Genomic DNA, 18,713 nt, shown 5'->3' on the forward strand with positions numbered 1-18,713 from the left:
ACTTGGATCTCACTAATCATTAACTGGCGTCATGACCTGTAAAAGAAAAATAAACTCTGCTTATTTGTTTAATGTATTTCACCTCCAGAGTTTTTCAATTTCGTTTTTTCAGTGAAAATAAGTTTTCTTTTTTTAAAGCAGGGGACATTGAAACACATTGTTCCTCTTTTCTGAGGCAAACATCATTAGGAAACTATTTCCTGTGCCTCTCCCACTTCTCATTATGAAATGTTAGTAAAACTCAGGGAGCAAGTCTTTCATCTCCAGGTGATCACAAAACTCCCATTGTACTAGAATCATCTGTGGACATATTTGTGTCCCTAGGAAGTCCCTGAGTGACTTGAGGGCAAAGACTTCTTTTCATTTTTGATTCCCCAGCGTCTGGCATAGAGCTGAGCCAATAATATGTGTGTAGTGTACATTTCATGGAAAGAATGGAAGAAGACAACATTGCCTCTGAGAGTACTATCCTTTCCCAGAATCTTGGGGCTAGAAATAAAGCCCAGCCTCTAAGAAGAGATTTTCAACTTCTTGAATTCACAAAGAAAGAAACCGAAGAGCAGAGAAGCAAAATGACATAGAGACACAGCTGCTGGAAGTAGCAGAGCTGGCTTGGAACCGGGGCGTTTCCAGTGTACCATGGGGTCTCTTCACCTAAAGGAGTGGTGGAAACCCCAGAGCTAGTTCTGGGCAGGCCAGGGGAAAAGGAGAGGGCAGGGGATGTAAGCCCAGCACTCCTTAAATTGCAGCACGTTGCCATGAGGCAGAGAACCCGTCAGCAGGGCAGTCTCAAGCTTTGTAGACAACAGCTTTGCGAGGTGAGTACCGCTTAGGGCATAGAGAAGTTGGGAAACTTGACAAATGTCACGCAGAGCTGCAACCTGGAGCAGGCCGAGCTAGCGCCGGGGGCCATGCTCTGAATCCCCATACAGACGGCAATAACCCCTGAAGAAACGTTGTTGCTGGGCATGTGTGGCTGCGCAAGGCCAGCCCGGGACGGGGATGAAAGGACTTTTGAGGGCCAGCCCCCACTTACCCTCGGGTGCACGATGCCACGGCTTGAGCACTGGTGCCATCAGGAAGGAGGGTGGCAGTAAACGGGGCACTGTGATGGCTGGGGTGTCAGACCAACCCAGACGCAGTAGCCAGGTCCCCAGAGGGGTGCCGCGATAAGACTAGATGTACAAGAGATGTATTGGGATAACACCTATGAGGAATAAGGATAGCGAAGGAAGGCAGGGAGAGCCTTTAGATCGTCATGCAGGTCAGACACCTGTGAAGGAGCTGGGGAAGGAAAGAGGATTACACAGAAGAGTCTCGGATGCCCCAGAGTTCCAGGATGTCTGGCCAGGGCGATGGGGAGTCTTCAGGCTGAAGTCTGATGCCATACTGGAATGAGCCCGTGTCAGCAGCTCCACCCTGTCCATCACTACTTGGGGACGGTCTCAGGACAAAGGGTAGATCCAGAAGGGTGGCGACTGGGACCATAAGTGGACTAGGTTCCCCCACAGCAGGAGACAGGGCTGCACTTTGATCCACACACACCACTGCCAGAGCTGGAACGCCAAGTCAGTTATCCTGGTTACAGAAGCAGTGTTCCTGCGTGCAGCATTCCACGCTGACATTTAGAGAGCACCTTCATCACCTCGTACAGTACTCTCCAAGTGGGCTTGGGGTGGTGCTGTGGAGCACCACCTGCCTCAGAATCACCCAAGGGACCTGGGACCAACTGCCGGGCCCATCCCAGACACACCGAACAAGAATCTTTAGGACTGGGCCCAGGACTCTGCATTTCCAGCAGCTTCTCGGGATGATTGTACACATGCTAGAACCACTAGTCTTCTGTTAGGTCCATCACCATCTCCATTTCACAGTGAGGAGTCTAAAGTTCAAAGGGGCCAGCGGCCTGGGGAGCACTGCTGGAGGGGGCCAAGGAAGGGGTCCTCCTGGAACGGAGGTGATGTGTTTTAGAGAGTTAGGATAGAAGCCCTTCCACAAGGAGACACTGGGGCAACACCAATTTATAGTCAGTGTGTTGTGGTCTGTCTTCCCCAAGGAGAATGGGCGCCTCAGAAGCACAAAATTCTGGTCTCTTTTGCTCAGTGAGGTCTTCCCAGCACGTAGCACAGCACCTGCCACACAGCCAGGACTCAGCATTTGCTAAGGGAAGGCATGGTACATCTGGTAGTGTGGGCTCAGAGAGGACAGCGGAAAGGGGCCAGACCCTGAGTCGACGCTCAGCTCAGCTGCCCTGGCAAAGGGGAGTCAAATGGATTTTTTGGCCCAGTATCTGGGGACACGGGGAGGCAAGCAGGAGACCAGAGATGGGCTGTTGAATAGCCAGTGTGCATTGCTCAGGTTCCCTGCTGTGTGCTCGGTGCCTAGAACAGTGCCTGATGTACAATAAGTCCTCACTAAATACTCGTTTTGAAAGAAAAAGAAAGGACAGAAGCATAACTTGGATTCCATGTGTGACCACTATAGAGAGCTATTCACCTCTTCCTAAACTGTGTACTAACCTGTAAGAATGCCCTTCTAGTCCCCTCCCATTCCCCTTCTCCCCATTCACCTTCCTTGGTTAACTTGACTGAACGCCTTCTGCGCTTTTCAGGTTTTGCCTGAAGCTAGGCTTCTGTTCTGCAAAAATAGACCTCTAATTAGGGAAGAAAAATGGGTAAAAAGAGGCTTTAGTTACTCTTATGTTCCTTTGCTTGAAAGACATTGAATTTCAAAGTAGTTTAATATATCACTTGTCCACTTTCTGACTTTTAAAAAGAATGTAATCCAACCAGGTTATTGATATGACAACAGATTAAACACGTATACCTCCCCCCAAAAAATAAGTAAATAATGTCCTCCAGTCAATAAATAATGTCTGTCTTAGTGTAATCATCATCACTTTCAACTTTATTTGGTGAATTCCTTTTCCTGGTCATTATTCCATTGTCCTCATCATGGATGCCACATAATAAACCACCCTAAAGCCCAGTGACACATGGAAATAAGGATCTATTTCTAGCTCACAAGTCTGTTAGCTCTGCTGATCTCAGCTGGGCTTGGCTCCAGACTGTGAGCTTTGCTCAGGACTGTTCCACATATTCTATGCTTTAGGAACTGCACTTACCTGGGACATAAGAAAAAAGAAAAAAAGAGAGAGGAGAAGAAGAGAGGGGAGAGATGGGGAAGAGAGAGGCAGGGAGGCCTATAGGCTCCACCCCTGGAGCCCATTAAATCCCTTTAAGCCTTCCCTGTCTGCCCGTTCTTGGCTCAGATTGCCAGGATTCCCAGCTGCCAGTTCCAAAAGTGAATATATCTCTGTGTGTGTGTGTGTGTGTGTGTGTGTGTGTGTGTGACAGTTCCAAAAGCGAATATACCTTTGTGTGTGTGTGTGTGTGTGTGTGTGTGACAATTCCAAAAGCGAATATACCTTTGTGTGTGTGTGTGTGTGACAGTTCCAAAAGCGAATATACCTGTGTGTGTGTGTGTGTGACAGTTCCAAAAGTGAATATACCTTTGTGTGTGTGTGTGTGTGTGTGTGCTGACAGTTCCAAAAGCGAATATACCTTTGTGTGTGTGTGTGTGTGTGTGTGTGTGTGTGTGTGTGTGTGTGGCCTTACCAGTCTATGGGTACAAAATGAGATCATATTAATTTTTTAAGTGTGCTTTTTAATAGTTCTACATGTACATGGTTTTCTAAAAAATGAAAAAATACAAGAGCATGTGGTGAAAAATTAATCTCCACCCTGTCCTCCCAGTGCCCCAGGGCCAGCAGAAGGTAGTCATTGTTAGCATTTTCTTGCATCTCCTTCTAGTGATAATCTCTCTTCCTTTCTGAACTTTTTACACTTGTTGAGCCACTACACAAACCCTTCTGCACCTTGCTTTTCACACTAAACACTTTGCACCTGCCCCATTCTTTCTGTAGAGTAGCACAGAATCCCTTAGATAGGCCTTCTCATGAGATTTTAGTGCCTAACCCCAAATGGCTCAAGCCCTTAATCCCACTCGATTTTGAAGGAGTCCAGTCTTTTGCCGGGTTTCTTTCCAACTGAGATGAATACCATGATTTTGGATCCTTTATTCCTGATGCTCTACACGCACAGGCACACACACCTTCTCACAATAAACTGTGGTATATGAGCATAAGACAATCTAAATTCTTACAGGGAAAGAGAGTATTTCATGACATTTGTTTTCCAAGCCTCATAATTTTTGCTTTCATGTAAAAACCATCTAAGCAACGAAAGTGTCCATCAAAAGAGGAATGGATAAAGATGTGGTACATATACATAGTGGAATATTATTTAGCCATAAAAAATAAAGAGATCCTGACATTTGTGAGAACATGGATGGACCTAAAGGGTATTATGCTCAGTGAAATAAGCCAGACGGAAAAGACAAATACCATATGGTTTCACTTATATGTGGAATCTAAAAACAAAACAGCAATAGATTCATAGACACTGAGAAGTGACTGGTGGTTACCATGGCAGAGGGTTTGGAGTAGGTGGATGAAATAGGCAACAGGAATAAAGAGGCACAAATTCTCAATCAACTATAAATTAGTCACAGGGATGAGAGTACAGCATAGAGAATATAGTCAATAGTTCTGTAACATCTTTCTGTGTTGACAGATATTAACTATACTAGTTGGGGTGAACATTTAATAATATAGATAGCTGTTGTATCAAATCACTATGTTGTATACTTGAAACCAATATAATATTGTACATCAACTATACTTCAATTTTTAAAAAAATTAATCAAAACCAGCCATATTTTGTCTCTTGTTTTCCCAAGAAAGAGGTAGAGTCTGCTTTACATTTTCCCAGACAAAAGACCACTTGTGGTTTTTCCAGAATAGAGAAGCCATGTTCCCCCCAGGTGTGTCCAAGCCTCCAAGTGTTGAGAGAAACTGAAAATTGTAGTTTTTTAAATGACAGTTTGATACTAAAATTCTACGGTTTAATGTTTGTTCCCTGACATCTCCTGACTTGGAAGAATTTGTGAACCTTGAGGCTCATCACTGGGTGTGCAGTAATGCAAGGTGGTTGGTTCCACGAGAATATTAACGTCAGAGGAAACTCCGGGGTTCCCCTGGGTTGTGTCTCCCCAGTGGTGCAGGAAACTGGCTGGAAGTGATCCATCTGGGATCTTCCCTGGGCCTCCATTTCATGACTAATGGAAAAACACCAGATACATTTTTTTGCAGTTATCTGTAATACATACATAGTATATGTTGACATGTCTCCCACCCTTTAGTTTGAGTGCTTATTATATCAGCTTTTATTCTATGTAATCCAAGAAATAACTCCACAAAGTATAGGTAATACTATTAGCCCCATTATACACATTTAGAAACAGAGGTAAAGTGAGGTTAGATCACTTGTCCAGAGTTACACAGCTAGTTAATTGCAGAACAGGGACTTGAACTGGAAAAACTACCACCAGTGACCACGTCCTCATCCACTAGAATGACACACAGGTCAGTTAGTGTTTTATAAAGAGCCATTTTTTCCTCCTGTGTGTCTCCTGACTCTCACACCACTGCCATACTCATAACACTTCTGACACCAGATGTGAGGGGCCTTCCCCCACCAGTTCTCTGGGGCACCAGCGGGGTGTCCTACAATTTAACTCAATTCTGACACTCTCTACCTGGAGATAGTGTCAGATCCCACAGGTTAAGACAAAGAAGTATTTTAAGACATGGGAATATGAGAGGTTATTAACGTGTTCTGTGAATTGTAACCCACCACTCCTAAAAGTCTGCAATTCTCTTTGGCTATCTTGCTGAAGAATCTGTTATCCTGGTTGTCATATTTATAACATGTTTGTTTTCTGAAATACATATGAAAGTTTTTTGAGCCACAAAAAGTGCTTTGGAATTTCCTTCTTCTTTTATGTGTAAAAGAATTTTCATCCCATGCTTTTCTGCTGGTGTCTCTCTTCAAATGGAGTAAAGAGCTTTCTCTCATGCAGGTCAGCACACGGGCATGGTTAAAGCGTCAAGCCCTCCACGTCTTACAGCGCATGACAAGTCACTCCTGGCAGCCAGTAGAGGATGCATGAGACAGATGCCGAACTGCACATCAAAAGTCCTCACATCAACACAATTTGATGAACTTCCAAAGTAAATATTTATTAAATGTCTCTCGGGAGTCAGACAGGGAGGCCACAAAGAGAAGAAGATGCAATCCCTCATGAGGGGTCTGCAATCGCCCCCAGACATGCACGTCCCCACACAACATGAGCAGCGTGGTGACTGGGCTGACAGAAGGCTCTGGGTGTGGTGGGGAGAAAGCAGCCAAGTGCCCAAACCTTCGCCCAGGAGGCTCCACCTGAGCTGAGTAAGAATTTACCCTGTGAAAAGGGAGCAGGAAGAGCATCAGGAATGGAGTCAGGGGGTGAGTATCCGACGGAACATGATTAGAAGTTTGGCATGATAATCAGTTCTCTGTGAAGGTAACTCTGAAGGGCAAGGAGGGAGGCAAGCATGGAGTTGGAGGCTCCAGACGGAAGGCTGATTCACAATATTCATATACTATTTGCTGATTAAGTATTTCCTGTGTGCCCAGGGACTGCCCTAGCTCTGTCTAGAGGAGAATAAAGACAAGCAAACAGGTAACAACAAAACTGGCAACATGGTAGATGCCATGGCCAGGTTAAGTACAGTGTGGCTAAGACCAGCATCTCCCCAGGCTTGAGTAGCTTAGGTTGCAGAAACCCAGCTGCAAAAAATACCTGGTGCAAGGTAACAGGTGACAGATTTGAAGGCTATTCTGGAGGCAGATGCTGTGGGGCCTCCACACGTAGCCCCCCACTCTTCCCGTGCAGCCGGCCACTGCAAGCAGCTCCAAGCCTTTACATGAAGACATTCATGTTTAGCAGGCCAAGGAATTCTGGGGAGTTAGGTCCCCTGGAGTGGTCCTCTGCCACTATCAGATGGAAGTCGGTGGATTAACACCCAGCGTTGTTTGCCCCTCGGCTGGAACAGCTCCGAGGAGTGCCTTATGCAGAGGACACATGTGGACTAAGTACCCACAGCCCGCAGTGGTGACCTGCTCGTTAACATACCTTGTGCTGCCTCTCTCCTTCCTTGTCTCACTTCCCCTTTCTCTTCCCAGTTCTTCCTGGAATCACATCCCAAATAAACTACTTACACTCAAATACTTGTCCCAGAGTCCACTTCGGGGGAAACCCAAACTGAAACACACAGAAAAAACTTAGTGAAAGAGCAGCTGATAAAAATTTAGTCTCCAATAGGAGGATGTGAGACTTTCAGCTTGGGGTGATACTGACCCCATTGGCTGAGATGAAGGCCCGCCAGGACAGAAAGAGGGACACGCTTGTGGGAAACAAGATGAGTTTGGACAGACTGAGCTGTAGGTGCCCGAAGAGCTTACCATCTTACAATTCCATGAGGTCAAGGTTAAGACTTGACTTTGGAAAAAGTGAAAAGAAACTGAGCAGAAAAGTGACTACACAAGAGGAGAAACCACCAGAAATGACATCACATCTCCCTAAAGGGCAACTACAGGATCTTCCTTTGACCCAAGAGAATACAAAGCCCTAGCTGTCTCTTCCAGCCGGTTTCGGTATTCTAGTTTCTCATAGTTGCGGAGACTCACGCCTTTAAATCCATAGATTACTCCCCACCAGCAGGCAGCAATGACAGCTGTGGAATCACTGTCTCCGCCGTGAAAAAAGGCTCGGTGGGCGAGCTCCTTCCAGGAGTCTCCTGCAGCCAGGACGGCATCGTAGGCAATGATGGGGGCATCGTGCCCACTGCTGCCACCCCAGCCGGAGTAGCTCATGGAGCTATAGAACTGATCCCTCTCCTTCACATCAAAGGGCTGGGGGAAGGTTGGAGCTGATTTGCCATCTAAAATCCCTCGAAGTTTTAGGTACTTTTCCCATTTGTCTTGGAAGTAGGACCTGTAGGAAGGAAAAATTGAGTCAACTGCAAAAATAAAGTCAAAACCCATAAGGAAAGGTATCAGATGGATGTGTGAACAGGGAAAATTCTAAGATGACTTCGACTTCTTGTAGTAAGATCATAAACAATGTATTTTGCTGAGGATTGATATAAACAAGGCAGTGACATCTGTTGCCAAGTAAAGAAGATACATAGTAAGTTAAAGGTGAGAAATAAAGGATTTTCCTGAGTTAAGAATAACATCAAGTGTCACCTTTCAAGGGGGCACTTTATTTATGTAGCCTCTCATTCTGTTTTTTATTTTATTATTTAATTTTACTTTCTTACTAAAAATGGTCTGTAAGGGAAACAACATGATGACTCAATATAAATACATAGTGAAATGATTACTATAGTCAAGGTAATCAACCCATCATCTCCTTACACAGTTTTCTTTTTTTCAAGAGGGAACTCAGGAATATCATGACTGTGGATGATTTCAGCAGAAAGCCTCAGACCTTTTTATTCTAAGGAAGGCAATGCAAAGTGAACTCACCAAAAGGGAAGATGTTACTTGACCACTTATTAATTGGGGGGAAAACCTGTCTTACAGGCATTCTAACCAAGGATTTCAAAATATTATTTGTGTGTCAAGACATCGCTGAAGACACCAGTCCCAGGAAATAAGCAGGAAGGCTCATCTTAGACGAGGAGAGCCAGAACAACTGTACAAAGTTGGAACACAGAACAGGATCCCCATACGAGAGGCAGTGCTGCTTATCGAAATCTGCACTCGGCGACATGGTAGCAGCCCGCACTGGGACTGAGCTCTGTAATTCTTAGCAGGTGGGCAGGGAGGGGGCTGGATGCAATGGGTAAAAAAATTGGCTGGTGAGAAACTGGCAGTTGCTATGACCTATGAATTGTAGGCACACACACGCACACATGCACACAGATTCAGCCATTTTCTAGCAGGCATGTGCACCTACAAACTTACCAGTGTTGAAGATTCTTCTCCACAAAGTGACCTGATTGGACAATGTACTTTTTAGCTTTGGGTAGCACCTCCAACAGTCCTTTTCCCCATTGCCAGGGAGGCTTGCCGCTCACAGCATAGGCTGTGAAAAGAGCAGACACAAGGGCTCCTAGGTAGCCTGTGGGGTGGTGATGGGTCATTCTGCCACTCTCGATGCTCACTTGGACCAGCATGCCCAGCTGGCTGTGGTGAGGGAACCTAAGACCGATGCACATGGCCCGCATGGCAGCCCCACAGCCGCCCCCATGGCTGTTAAAGGGAATCTTCCAGCCATTCGCCTTGTCTGGCTCCAGTAGCATGGCATAGTGCATTGAGGTGCCCCCTGTGAAGAGTTGGGTAGGACATGGGTCAGTTTAACCAAAGGGAAGTCCCCAGGAGGAGGAAAGAACCAAGCTCTGTCATCAAAAGTCTTTGAGGAAAAAGGAAATTAAAAGGAAAAAGGAAAGCCAAAAGAATGTGATGACGAAGGCCCCAAGCCCCAAGCCAGCATGGTACCTTACCTTATGTATAACCCTTAGATAAAATTATTAATAAGTAGGTTTACATAGAGTGCCTTGGAATATTTACCAGCTACTAGTGAAACAGCACAAGAACTTAAAAAGGTAGGCATAATATATTATTGTCTTTTTTTTAATTAATAAATAAGCTAAGGCTGAGAGCTTAAGAACCTTACAGAAAATCACATAACCAGCTAGTTAGTGGCCCCATGCAAAACATGAGGTTTCACGCCCAAGCCCTTAAAGAACCCAAGGAGAACCAGATGCCTGGAGTCCCTGAATGGAAGTCCCTGAATGGCAGGAAGAGGCCACAGGTTCTACGATGGAGATCACCAGGCTCAGAGGAGAAGCGATGGGTTCTGAGCAACGAAGCACACTCCCTGGGTTTCCCCTGTGTGAGAGTGCTGTCGCCGGCGCCGACCGTCTCCCTACCCTACTGGGCGCTGTGAATGCACTAGAGCCGAGCAGTGGCAGCAACATACTGTCGGCGGCGGTATTATTCCCTTATTTTCAGTGTATTCAAAACAATGTCACAGACGGCTTAGGTGGACAAAGAAAAATTTTCCACTCGCCAAGCTGATGAAGTATCAGATGTTGAGAAAGGATGAACAATGTTGGTTTCTAAGGCTAAATTCTTGGGGTCGCCAGAGCCCCCTGGGTTGTGTATGGGGGGTGGCAGCTTTTCATCACAAGGTGTTATGAACTGAATTGCATCCCCCAGAATTCATATCCCAAAGCCCTAACCCCCAGGACATTGGAATGGGACTGTGTTCGCAGACAGGGCCTTTACAGAGGCAACAAAGTTAAAATGAGAACGTGGGCCCTGTTCTAACTGGCATCCTAATAAGAAGAGGAAATTCACACACAAAAAGAGACGCCAGGGATGTGTACTATGGGAGGACACAGCTGTGTGCATGCCAAAGAGAAAGGCCTCCCTCAGGAGAAACCAAACCCGCCTACACTTTAATTTCAGAACAGTGAGGAAACAAATGCACATTGTGCAAGCCATCCGATCTGTGATATTTTCTTACGGCAGCTCGAGCTGACTGACACAGAAGGAGCGGTAGGTCAGATGGGCTAGGGAAAAGGTAATTCAAATCATGTGGTGCCCAAGTGGCTGTAGCAAATGCCCAAAGTGAGCAAGGGCCACTTGTGAACAGACTTGGAACCAGAAAAGGAGTCTCTGTAAGACCCTTTCCATTCTTCTTTAAGAAGAAAAATTAACTTTTTCTTTATACTTGTTTGTTACAGAAAACTTAGAAAATACAAATAAGCAAAAAGGAAATAAGAAACTATACATACTCCCATAACCCAGATATAATTACCACTTTGTATCTATCCTTACAGGCTTTTCCCAATGTATGGGAAAAAGAGATATATGTATATACTCTTAATGACAATGGACCTCGTAAGATACATGCTGTTTTGTAACCTACCTTTTCTCTACTCAGTATGTAGTATCTGTCCATATCAGTAAATATTTATCTACATAATTTTAAATGGCTGCAAGTGTATCCAAATAATTAAGTTAAATCCAGAATATTTAGGTTGTTTCCATTTTTATCGCAACTACGAAATCACAATTACTGTCTCCTTGATACTTAAATCTCAATCAACTTTTTCAGTGACTTCCTTGGGCCTGTTTTATTCTCCACCTGCGGAGGTACTCTGCTGGCTGTGCTCACCTGGTGACCGGCCATCCATGTCTCCCATGCAGTCTTGGTAATGCTTAGCAAGGAGTGGATACAATCGAGCCAAGTCCACGACCTTCCCGGCTTCGATGAGAGCCTCTGCGGTGGCCAGGTGCATCACTGTGTCGTCGCTCACTCTCCACCTCTCCACATCTATGGCATCCAAGCCGCCCAGCTGGGCCAACTGCTGGTGAATCTTTTCCCCATTGTCAAGAAACTCCCACTTCCCATTGAAGTATCCCAAGGCATCTCCAGCTGCACTCAGCACCATGGCAGCCACATACTTCTCGATCTGTGCCCCACACATGGTGAGGCTGTGCAGGGGAATGCTGAGATACACAGTGGATGAGATAAAAGAATCAGAAAAAATACTAGCCCTCTCTACATTTTACTGAGCATTCACTACTTGTAGGCACTGTGTTAAGAGCATCTCACTTAATCCTCACAATTGCTGTATGAATGATACATTAGGCCCATTTTACAGAGTAAATCTAGGATCACAGAGATAATGCAGTTATCAAAAGGTTGAGTGACTTATTTTAGGTCACAGAGCTACTAAATGGCAGGGCTGGGATTCCAACTTAGGTCCATCTAACTCCAAAACCCATGATTGTAGCCACGACTTCACCTGCCTGTCTGTTGAGTGGCAAACCCGTTCAACTCTGCCAATCACACCAAACATGTAATTTTCTCTTTTTAGTTGGACTTTGGTCTTGGAAGTGTATCCCTCCTATATTTAAAAAACAGTACCTTCCATTGGTATCATGACGCACAGTTCACAAAGCAACTGCACCTTCTCTGACTCTTTAGGAGGCAAGGATTGCAGAACACATTTCACAAATAGGAAACCTGAAGCTCATAGCAGGTAAATTCAGCCGGTGAATGGAGGCACTGCGACCCAATCTGGTGATTCAGGCCATTCAGCCTAAGTGCAAACCTATTTACTTTGGGCAACCCCCTCATGCTTCAGCCTCCACATGTGTAAAATGGTGACAAAAATATTAACAACCTCAGTGGGTTCGTTATGTGTTATAAATGAAATCATTTAGTAAGCACTTAGAACAGTGCCTAACAATAGTAAGCACTATTTTTATTATTCATACACAACCAGGGAGAAAGATTTTTTTTATTACTGAACTACAATCCTCTTTCCCCACAACCTTTCTTTCTATGGTACCCACTGTACTTGCACAGACCAGGCAAACACGTTTTTAAGCCAGATAACTCACCCCTCAGCTCAAGCTCTTTCCCACCCCAAGATGCCCTTGCTCCCCAGCACTTACCCACACCCTGTTTCCTCGGGGTAAATTCAAGCCCTAGAGCTTCTGAGAGGCCCTGTCCAGCTGCACGGCTCAGGGCCAGGGTGTACAGGCTGGCAAGCACCTGGAAAAGAAGACGGGCTGAGCTTATCAATACCGTATTACTGATCACACTGTTTCTAGGCTCACAAAGGATAGTTACAAGACATTATGTACATATTTTATTATTTATAAATGATGCTTAGGAACAGGAGTTCTGGGCTACTAGACCAGGCTTTGGTGAGAATCAAGTGTGTGTTTGTGGACAAGCCCGCCGCCTGGGACTTCTATCTTCCCATCTGTAACCTGGAGGGGAGGTGTGGCGGAACCAGAGATGCTAGCTGGACTCCTGTCCTGCGCTCACAGACTGAATTTAGGGGCTTCTGAGGACCGACTTTTAAACCCCTGTACTCTCTCTCCCAATGTTCTCAGCATCCTTTCTGTAATTCCTTCTGGGTTCCACCCAAATGTGTTTTTTTTTGTACCAATAAAACTTTATTTGCCAACACAGCTGGTGGGATTTGGCCAATGGGCTGTAGTTTAAGGACCCCAGTCTAAATGGATTGGAAGTGGTACATCACATTGCACTGACCATTTATATGACAACCATTCCTTGCTTTTTACTTGCTGGCAATGCCCTGGCTTCATAGGGTGCTTACTCCTTTCCACATGACTCAGGAGGAAATCCAGATTCCGAATGTGTTTTTGTTTTTGTTAATTACAAGAGGATATGAGTGACGCAGATCATTTCTTTCCTGGGAAATTTTAACTTTTACCCGAACTGCTCTAGCCTCCCGCTTCGAACCGCCGTTATTCCTTAAAACTCCCCTGAACTTTGACAGTTTACATTCTCGCCCCAGAACTATGAATTCAAAACTAAGGGCTGGGTAGCTGCTTCCCGACAGTCCTCAGCTTTTTGGGGGGCGAGAGGCACGCGCGGCTGGACAGGGGGTGGGAGTGGGCACCTGGTCACCGCCGAGCGGAGCGCACCGGGGCGCTGGGAAGGCGGCCAGGCGTGAGCGGGGTCCAGGGCCCAGGAGGGGGCGGGGAGCGGGGGCGGTGGCACCGGGCCACCCCTCGGCGGTGCGCGCGCGGGGCTGCGGGGGCACAGCGGGAGGAGTACCTGGTCGCCGCGGGCAGCGCAGCGCGCGGGCGCGGAGAAGCCGGGCGGTTTGCAGGGTGCGGAGAGCCCCGGGGGTCGGCGGCGAGCGTAGCGCACAGGAAGAGGGCAGAGCCGTTCCGGGACCGCGCCCAGTACCGAGGCTCCGCGGACTAGGGCCCCTTCCGCTCGGCCGAAGTCAGCTAGAGAAAGTCGTGGGACCTCAAGCGGCTTCCCGGCACCGCCGCAGCCTTATGCGCCCCAGCGGGGGCCACGGGACCTGCGTCACCTGCCTCCGAGGCTCGGGCAGGGGCCTGGGAGCGCCTGGCTTCTTACATTGTCGCGGCTCCTGGAACTGGGCCCTCATCTGACTGTCAGTGGCTCACGTGTGGCCTGTGCCTTTCCTTATGCCCAGCTTTCCTGGGTTAGAGTCAAGCAGTGTGTGGCCAGATACCTGGAAAAGAGTATTGAATGTGAGGTCTTTGTCCGGGTTCTGGGTCCCTCACCCATAAAATGGGACAACAATAATACTTCTTAGGGTAGTTGTAAGGATTAATTTTATTTTAACTCTTCATTTACTTGGCAGCAGTATAGAATTTTTGCATGTTGATAGTAAACAAAAGCAAAGAAAAAGTAAGCATATTTTTGTCTGGATAAATTAATGTCACTTTTAAAAAGAATTAGAAGCACCATATGTAAGTATTCCATATACTTCTCCAAACTTTTAATTTGCTATGCCATCTTTTTTAGCTGTAATGATGCAGACATGGCTGGGACTATTTTGTTTTTGTTTTTGTTTTAATTGAGTTATACAAGAGACAGCAGAGCAATCAAGGTAAATCAGACCATTTGCAAGCTTACAGTCAAACCCATGTGTTTGGGGGTGGGTGGGGGGATCATTCTATGTGTAATAATACAGCATTTGAGCCTTGGCTGAATGATGCTAATGCCTCTCTACTAACCAATGGGTCTGTAAATGCTAACACTTATCAGGGAGCTCTGTGTACTCCTGGCTTACCCTTCATATGTGGAGGTTTTGGCAACGCCCCCTGTCCTTGGGCAACGCATTGTCATTGGCTGGAAGATGAAAGGACAAGGTTCTCTTGCTGTATTTACTATTTTGTTTTCATAGCAAGTCACAAGCCTACCACTGGTCCACCCAATTAAGACTCCATGACCATCTTAAACAGGAACTTCTAGAGGAGGCATACATGATGCCGGATTTACCTCCCTACGGACAGCCTTTCTCCCTTGAGTAAGAATAAGTGCCAGTGGACACATGATCAGAAATCTCTCTTACATTAGGAGAGTTAGCTGATTCCACAGTCAAGGCAATAGTAGCCCAACTATGACCACTTGCCTTGCTGGATTAAGTAGCTTTGGATAATTGTATAGCCCTTGATCAACTACTTATTGAAAAAGAAGGTGATAGCTATTACCACCTATTACACATGGATAAATTTCTCTGGGGAACTAGAAACCTAGTTGCATAAAGTTAGGGAACAAGCATATTGGATACAACAGATTTCACCTAATGATCCAAGGTACTTTGAGCTCTAAATTTAGCTGGTTACCTTCAGGTTTGGGCTCCTGACTTAGAACCATTGCACGAACTGGATTCGTCACTTTAGTTTTAGTTCTGTTTTGTGTAATTGTTTTTAAGCTTTGTACCTGTTTCCTGTCGAACATTTATAGAAACGATGTGCCTGTTGGGTGATGCTGACTCAACACTTTGAGATGACCTCTGCTGCTTACAACCCTGATAAGATACAGACTTTAGATGGGAAATGTCTGAGAGCACATAGGCCATGACAACCAGGAGAGGTCCTGCCTGGCACTGAGGGATGAAACCAATAAATGCAGAAAACCTGACTATTACTATTATTATTAACATCTGTTTTTATTATCAACAACTTATATGTTGGGCACTATGCTATGTTAGGCAAGGGTGGTATGTGATTAAATTATAGGCATTATCTTCAAGGAGCTCAATAATTATAAAAATGGATAGATTTTTCTCTAATAAGGAAATGTGTTTATTTTCTCATTACATTTTATTCTTTTGTCTACCCCTAAAGCAGGACTACATTGATTTTTTCCCATTGCCCATAATACTATAGACATTTTGGGCCAACAGATACTCAGTGTAACACATTGTTACACGTTTTCAAGTTTTTCTTTTTAAAAAAAATTTATATTCAGATACATATAATAAAATGCACAATCTTAGTGTACAGCTTGATGCATTTTGACACATGTATCACTTATGTAACCATAGCCCAGATCAAATATCAAAGATTCTCATTAATTTTTCCCCCTTTGTCTATTTCACCCATCTCCCCACTCCCCTCTATGGCAACCACCATTCTGTCTTCTGTGTCTATGAGTCTTATTTGTTTATTTTGTTCATTTGTTTACTATACTAGATTGCATAGATAAGTGAAATCATATGGTATTTGTCTTTGTCTGGCTTATTTCACTTAGCATAATATCCACTAGGTCCATCATGTTGTTGCAAATGGCAGTATTTCATTCTTTTTTATGGCTGAATTATATTCCATTACATATGTAGCACATCTTCTTTATCCTTTCATCTATTGATGGACATTTAGATTGCTTCCATATTTTGGCTATTATAAATAATTCTGTGGTAAACATAGTAGTACATAAATCTTTTCGGATTCATGATTTTGTTTTCTTCAGGTAAATTTCCAGAAATGTAATTGTTGGGTCATATGGTATTTCTGTTTTATTTTTTTGAGAAATGTCCATACTTCTTCCATAGTATGTGTACCAATATGCCATCCTACTAGCAGTGTACAAGAGTTCCCTTTTCTTCACATCCTGGCTAACACTTGTTATTTTTTGTCTTCTTGATATTAGCCATTCTGACTGGTGTGAGGTGATATCTTATTGTGGTTTTGATTTACGTTTCCCTGATTATTAGTTTACGTTGAGCATCTTTTCATTTGTCTGTTGGGTCTGAATGAGTTCTCAGCAAAATGTCTATTCAGGTCCTCTTGTGCATTTTTTAATTGGGTTGCATTTCTGGCATTGAGTTTTATGAATTCTTTATATATTTTGGATATTAGCCCCTTACTAGAAGTATCATGTGCAAATATATCCTCCCATACAGTAGATTGCCTTTCATTTTGTTGATGATGTCCTATGCCATGCAGAAGTTTTTTAGTTTGATGTCATAATAACCAGGAAAGGCCCTTCCTGGTACCAACGGATGAAACTAATAAATGTGGAAAATGTGACTCTTGATCAACAATGATTTCAAGGAAAGATCTTGATCAAAAGGAGGAAATGTAACAATGAGTAAAAGAAAGTCTCATTCCAAATGAAAGCAGGAAGCCACAAAGGGGGAGTTCTCATGCATATTCTTACTCATCGCAGCTTATTTTACACACTCCGACAGGAGGACACTTTACTACCCCAACAGGAGGAGGGCAGATTTTCTCTTGGCCCAACAACAACTCGGCCAATGAGAAATTACCACATCTCAGCCAATGAGAATTCACCACAACCCCTATAGTGTGCCAAAGTTTGCATGTCCTAAACTGCAGTTCCTTTGCTACTCCCAAATAAACTCATTTTGCTGGTAAAATAACTGGCCATTTTATTTTTAAGATAGACAACACCTACTAAGAATCCTTTCTCCTTGGTCAAAAATTGGAAAATGTCTGTGGTACATGAAGGATATGGCTATTCAAACCAAAAGAATAATATGTCAGTTAGCATGCTTCCAGCTCCAAGTAACTGCAAATAAGCATCACACCCTACCCCAGCCCTGACACACATTCACATATTCACCGGCATAAATAATGAGGAGAGTTATACTTTATGTAACAAAATGTCTACGCATGTCTACATTTCTTATAAAACAAAATATCTCACATAACAAAAGTCCCCAGGGTTAATTCACAACTCAACACTATCATCAAGGACCTCATTTGTCCCATCTTTCTTCCCTGTTATCCAACGAATGTTTATTTTATTCCCAGGCTGACTTCCTTAATGGATACAAAATCCAGTTATGATTGTAGACAACATCCCATGGAAAAAGAGAGTGTCTCCTTTCAAGGGAGGAAAAACTGTTCCCAAAGCCCTCTCACCCCCGCCCCAGCCCCAGAAGACTAAACCAGTCACTGGCAGGCAAGTTAGGTCAATGAGTCTCCCTTTGATCAAGGATAGAACATTTTCCCTTAGAGGTGGATACTTACGCAAAAACCAAGGTTTTGTTTGCAAAGGAAAGAGTGAAGTTTCTGTCAAGAAGAACAGATATTTATTTGGAGTTTACTAGATGCTTGGCACTAGTGTAAATTCAGAGACAGAGATGTTGAAGACTTAGTTCTCCATCCCAGTTTTATCAAGGAAGACACATCACAGGTGTCCTCATTACTCACCACTACAGTTATCATTTGCCATGTTGAGGCTCTCGCTGAGAATCGAACGTGCGGGACTCAGACCTGCTCTTTGAGACATTTCTGGCACCTCATATACAAGGTGGGAATAATGCTACTTTTCTTACAGAGTTGTTATAATATCAAGAAATGATCTTTATATATTCGATAGCCGTTAAACACTGACCATGTACCAAGTATATGCTGGGCTCTGACACAGTCCCTGCCCTCATGGAGTGGATCCAGCTGAATGATCTCATATTTAAAATGTTGATGAATTAATATATGTATTTAAATGTTCACTTTTTTCTTAATAATAAAAGTAATGCATACTTCCAGTAGAAATGGAAGTTGATGATGTCCTATGCCGTGCAGAAGTTTCTGGTGGTAGGAGGAGAAAAAAACAGAAAAAAACAATAGTGGAAAAAGACCAAGGTGATCAGCTGAAGGATTTTAAAGAAGACAAGGAAAAAGGACTAGAAGTTCAGCTGACTGAAAGCTTCTAGGAATCTCTTCTAAAGAAATACCCATAGGTGTTGTTGAAGTTAAGTGTTCCTAGTTGTTCTTTGCAGAACTATTTTTAATAGGAGAAAATTGGAAATAACCTCATTATGTTTACAGGGGAGTATGAGTTTCTGTCTCCTGAATTATGGCATAATTATGGAACTGTTCAAAACCATGAAGTAGACATTTAAACCAGTAGACTTTGGGTAAATAATCTCATATGGAAACAGCTTCCAGAAATTTTAAATAATTAAATAATTA

At 44.2% G+C, this 18,713-nt stretch overlaps 1 protein-coding gene across 5 annotated transcripts; it reads right to left on the bottom strand.

Moving 5' to 3' along the window:
* Nucleotides 1-4,063: 4,063 nt before the first annotated feature.
* On the bottom strand, nt 4,064-13,954 carry ADPRH (ADP-ribosylarginine hydrolase). Of its 5 annotated transcripts, none has more exons than XM_037013157.2 (6): nt 13,564-13,954; nt 12,426-12,525; nt 11,137-11,471; nt 8,916-9,276; nt 7,632-7,938; nt 4,064-6,363 (listed from the first exon to the last, which is right to left on the bottom strand). In XM_037013157.2, exons 3-6 carry the CDS (start codon nt 11,447-11,449, stop codon nt 6,202-6,204), a joined length of 1,143 nt encoding a protein of 380 aa, XP_036869052.2. In that variant the 5' UTR covers nt 11,450-11,471; nt 12,426-12,525; nt 13,564-13,954; the 3' UTR covers nt 4,064-6,201. The 5 variants fall into 5 exon arrangements, 4 of the variants coding, with proteins under 4 accessions (XP_036869052.2, XP_036869055.2, XP_036869054.2 ...); XM_037013160.2 differs by having other exon boundaries at nt 8,916-9,036; nt 13,564-13,947; XM_037013159.2 differs by having other exon boundaries at nt 6,219-7,206; nt 13,564-13,953.
* Between the last annotated feature and the right edge of the window lie 4,759 nt (nt 13,955-18,713).

Source organism: Manis javanica, chromosome 3, assembly GCF_040802235.1.
Source record: "Manis javanica isolate MJ-LG chromosome 3, MJ_LKY, whole genome shotgun sequence".
In the NCBI taxonomy this organism is placed as follows: domain Eukaryota; kingdom Metazoa; phylum Chordata; class Mammalia; order Pholidota; family Manidae; genus Manis; species Manis javanica.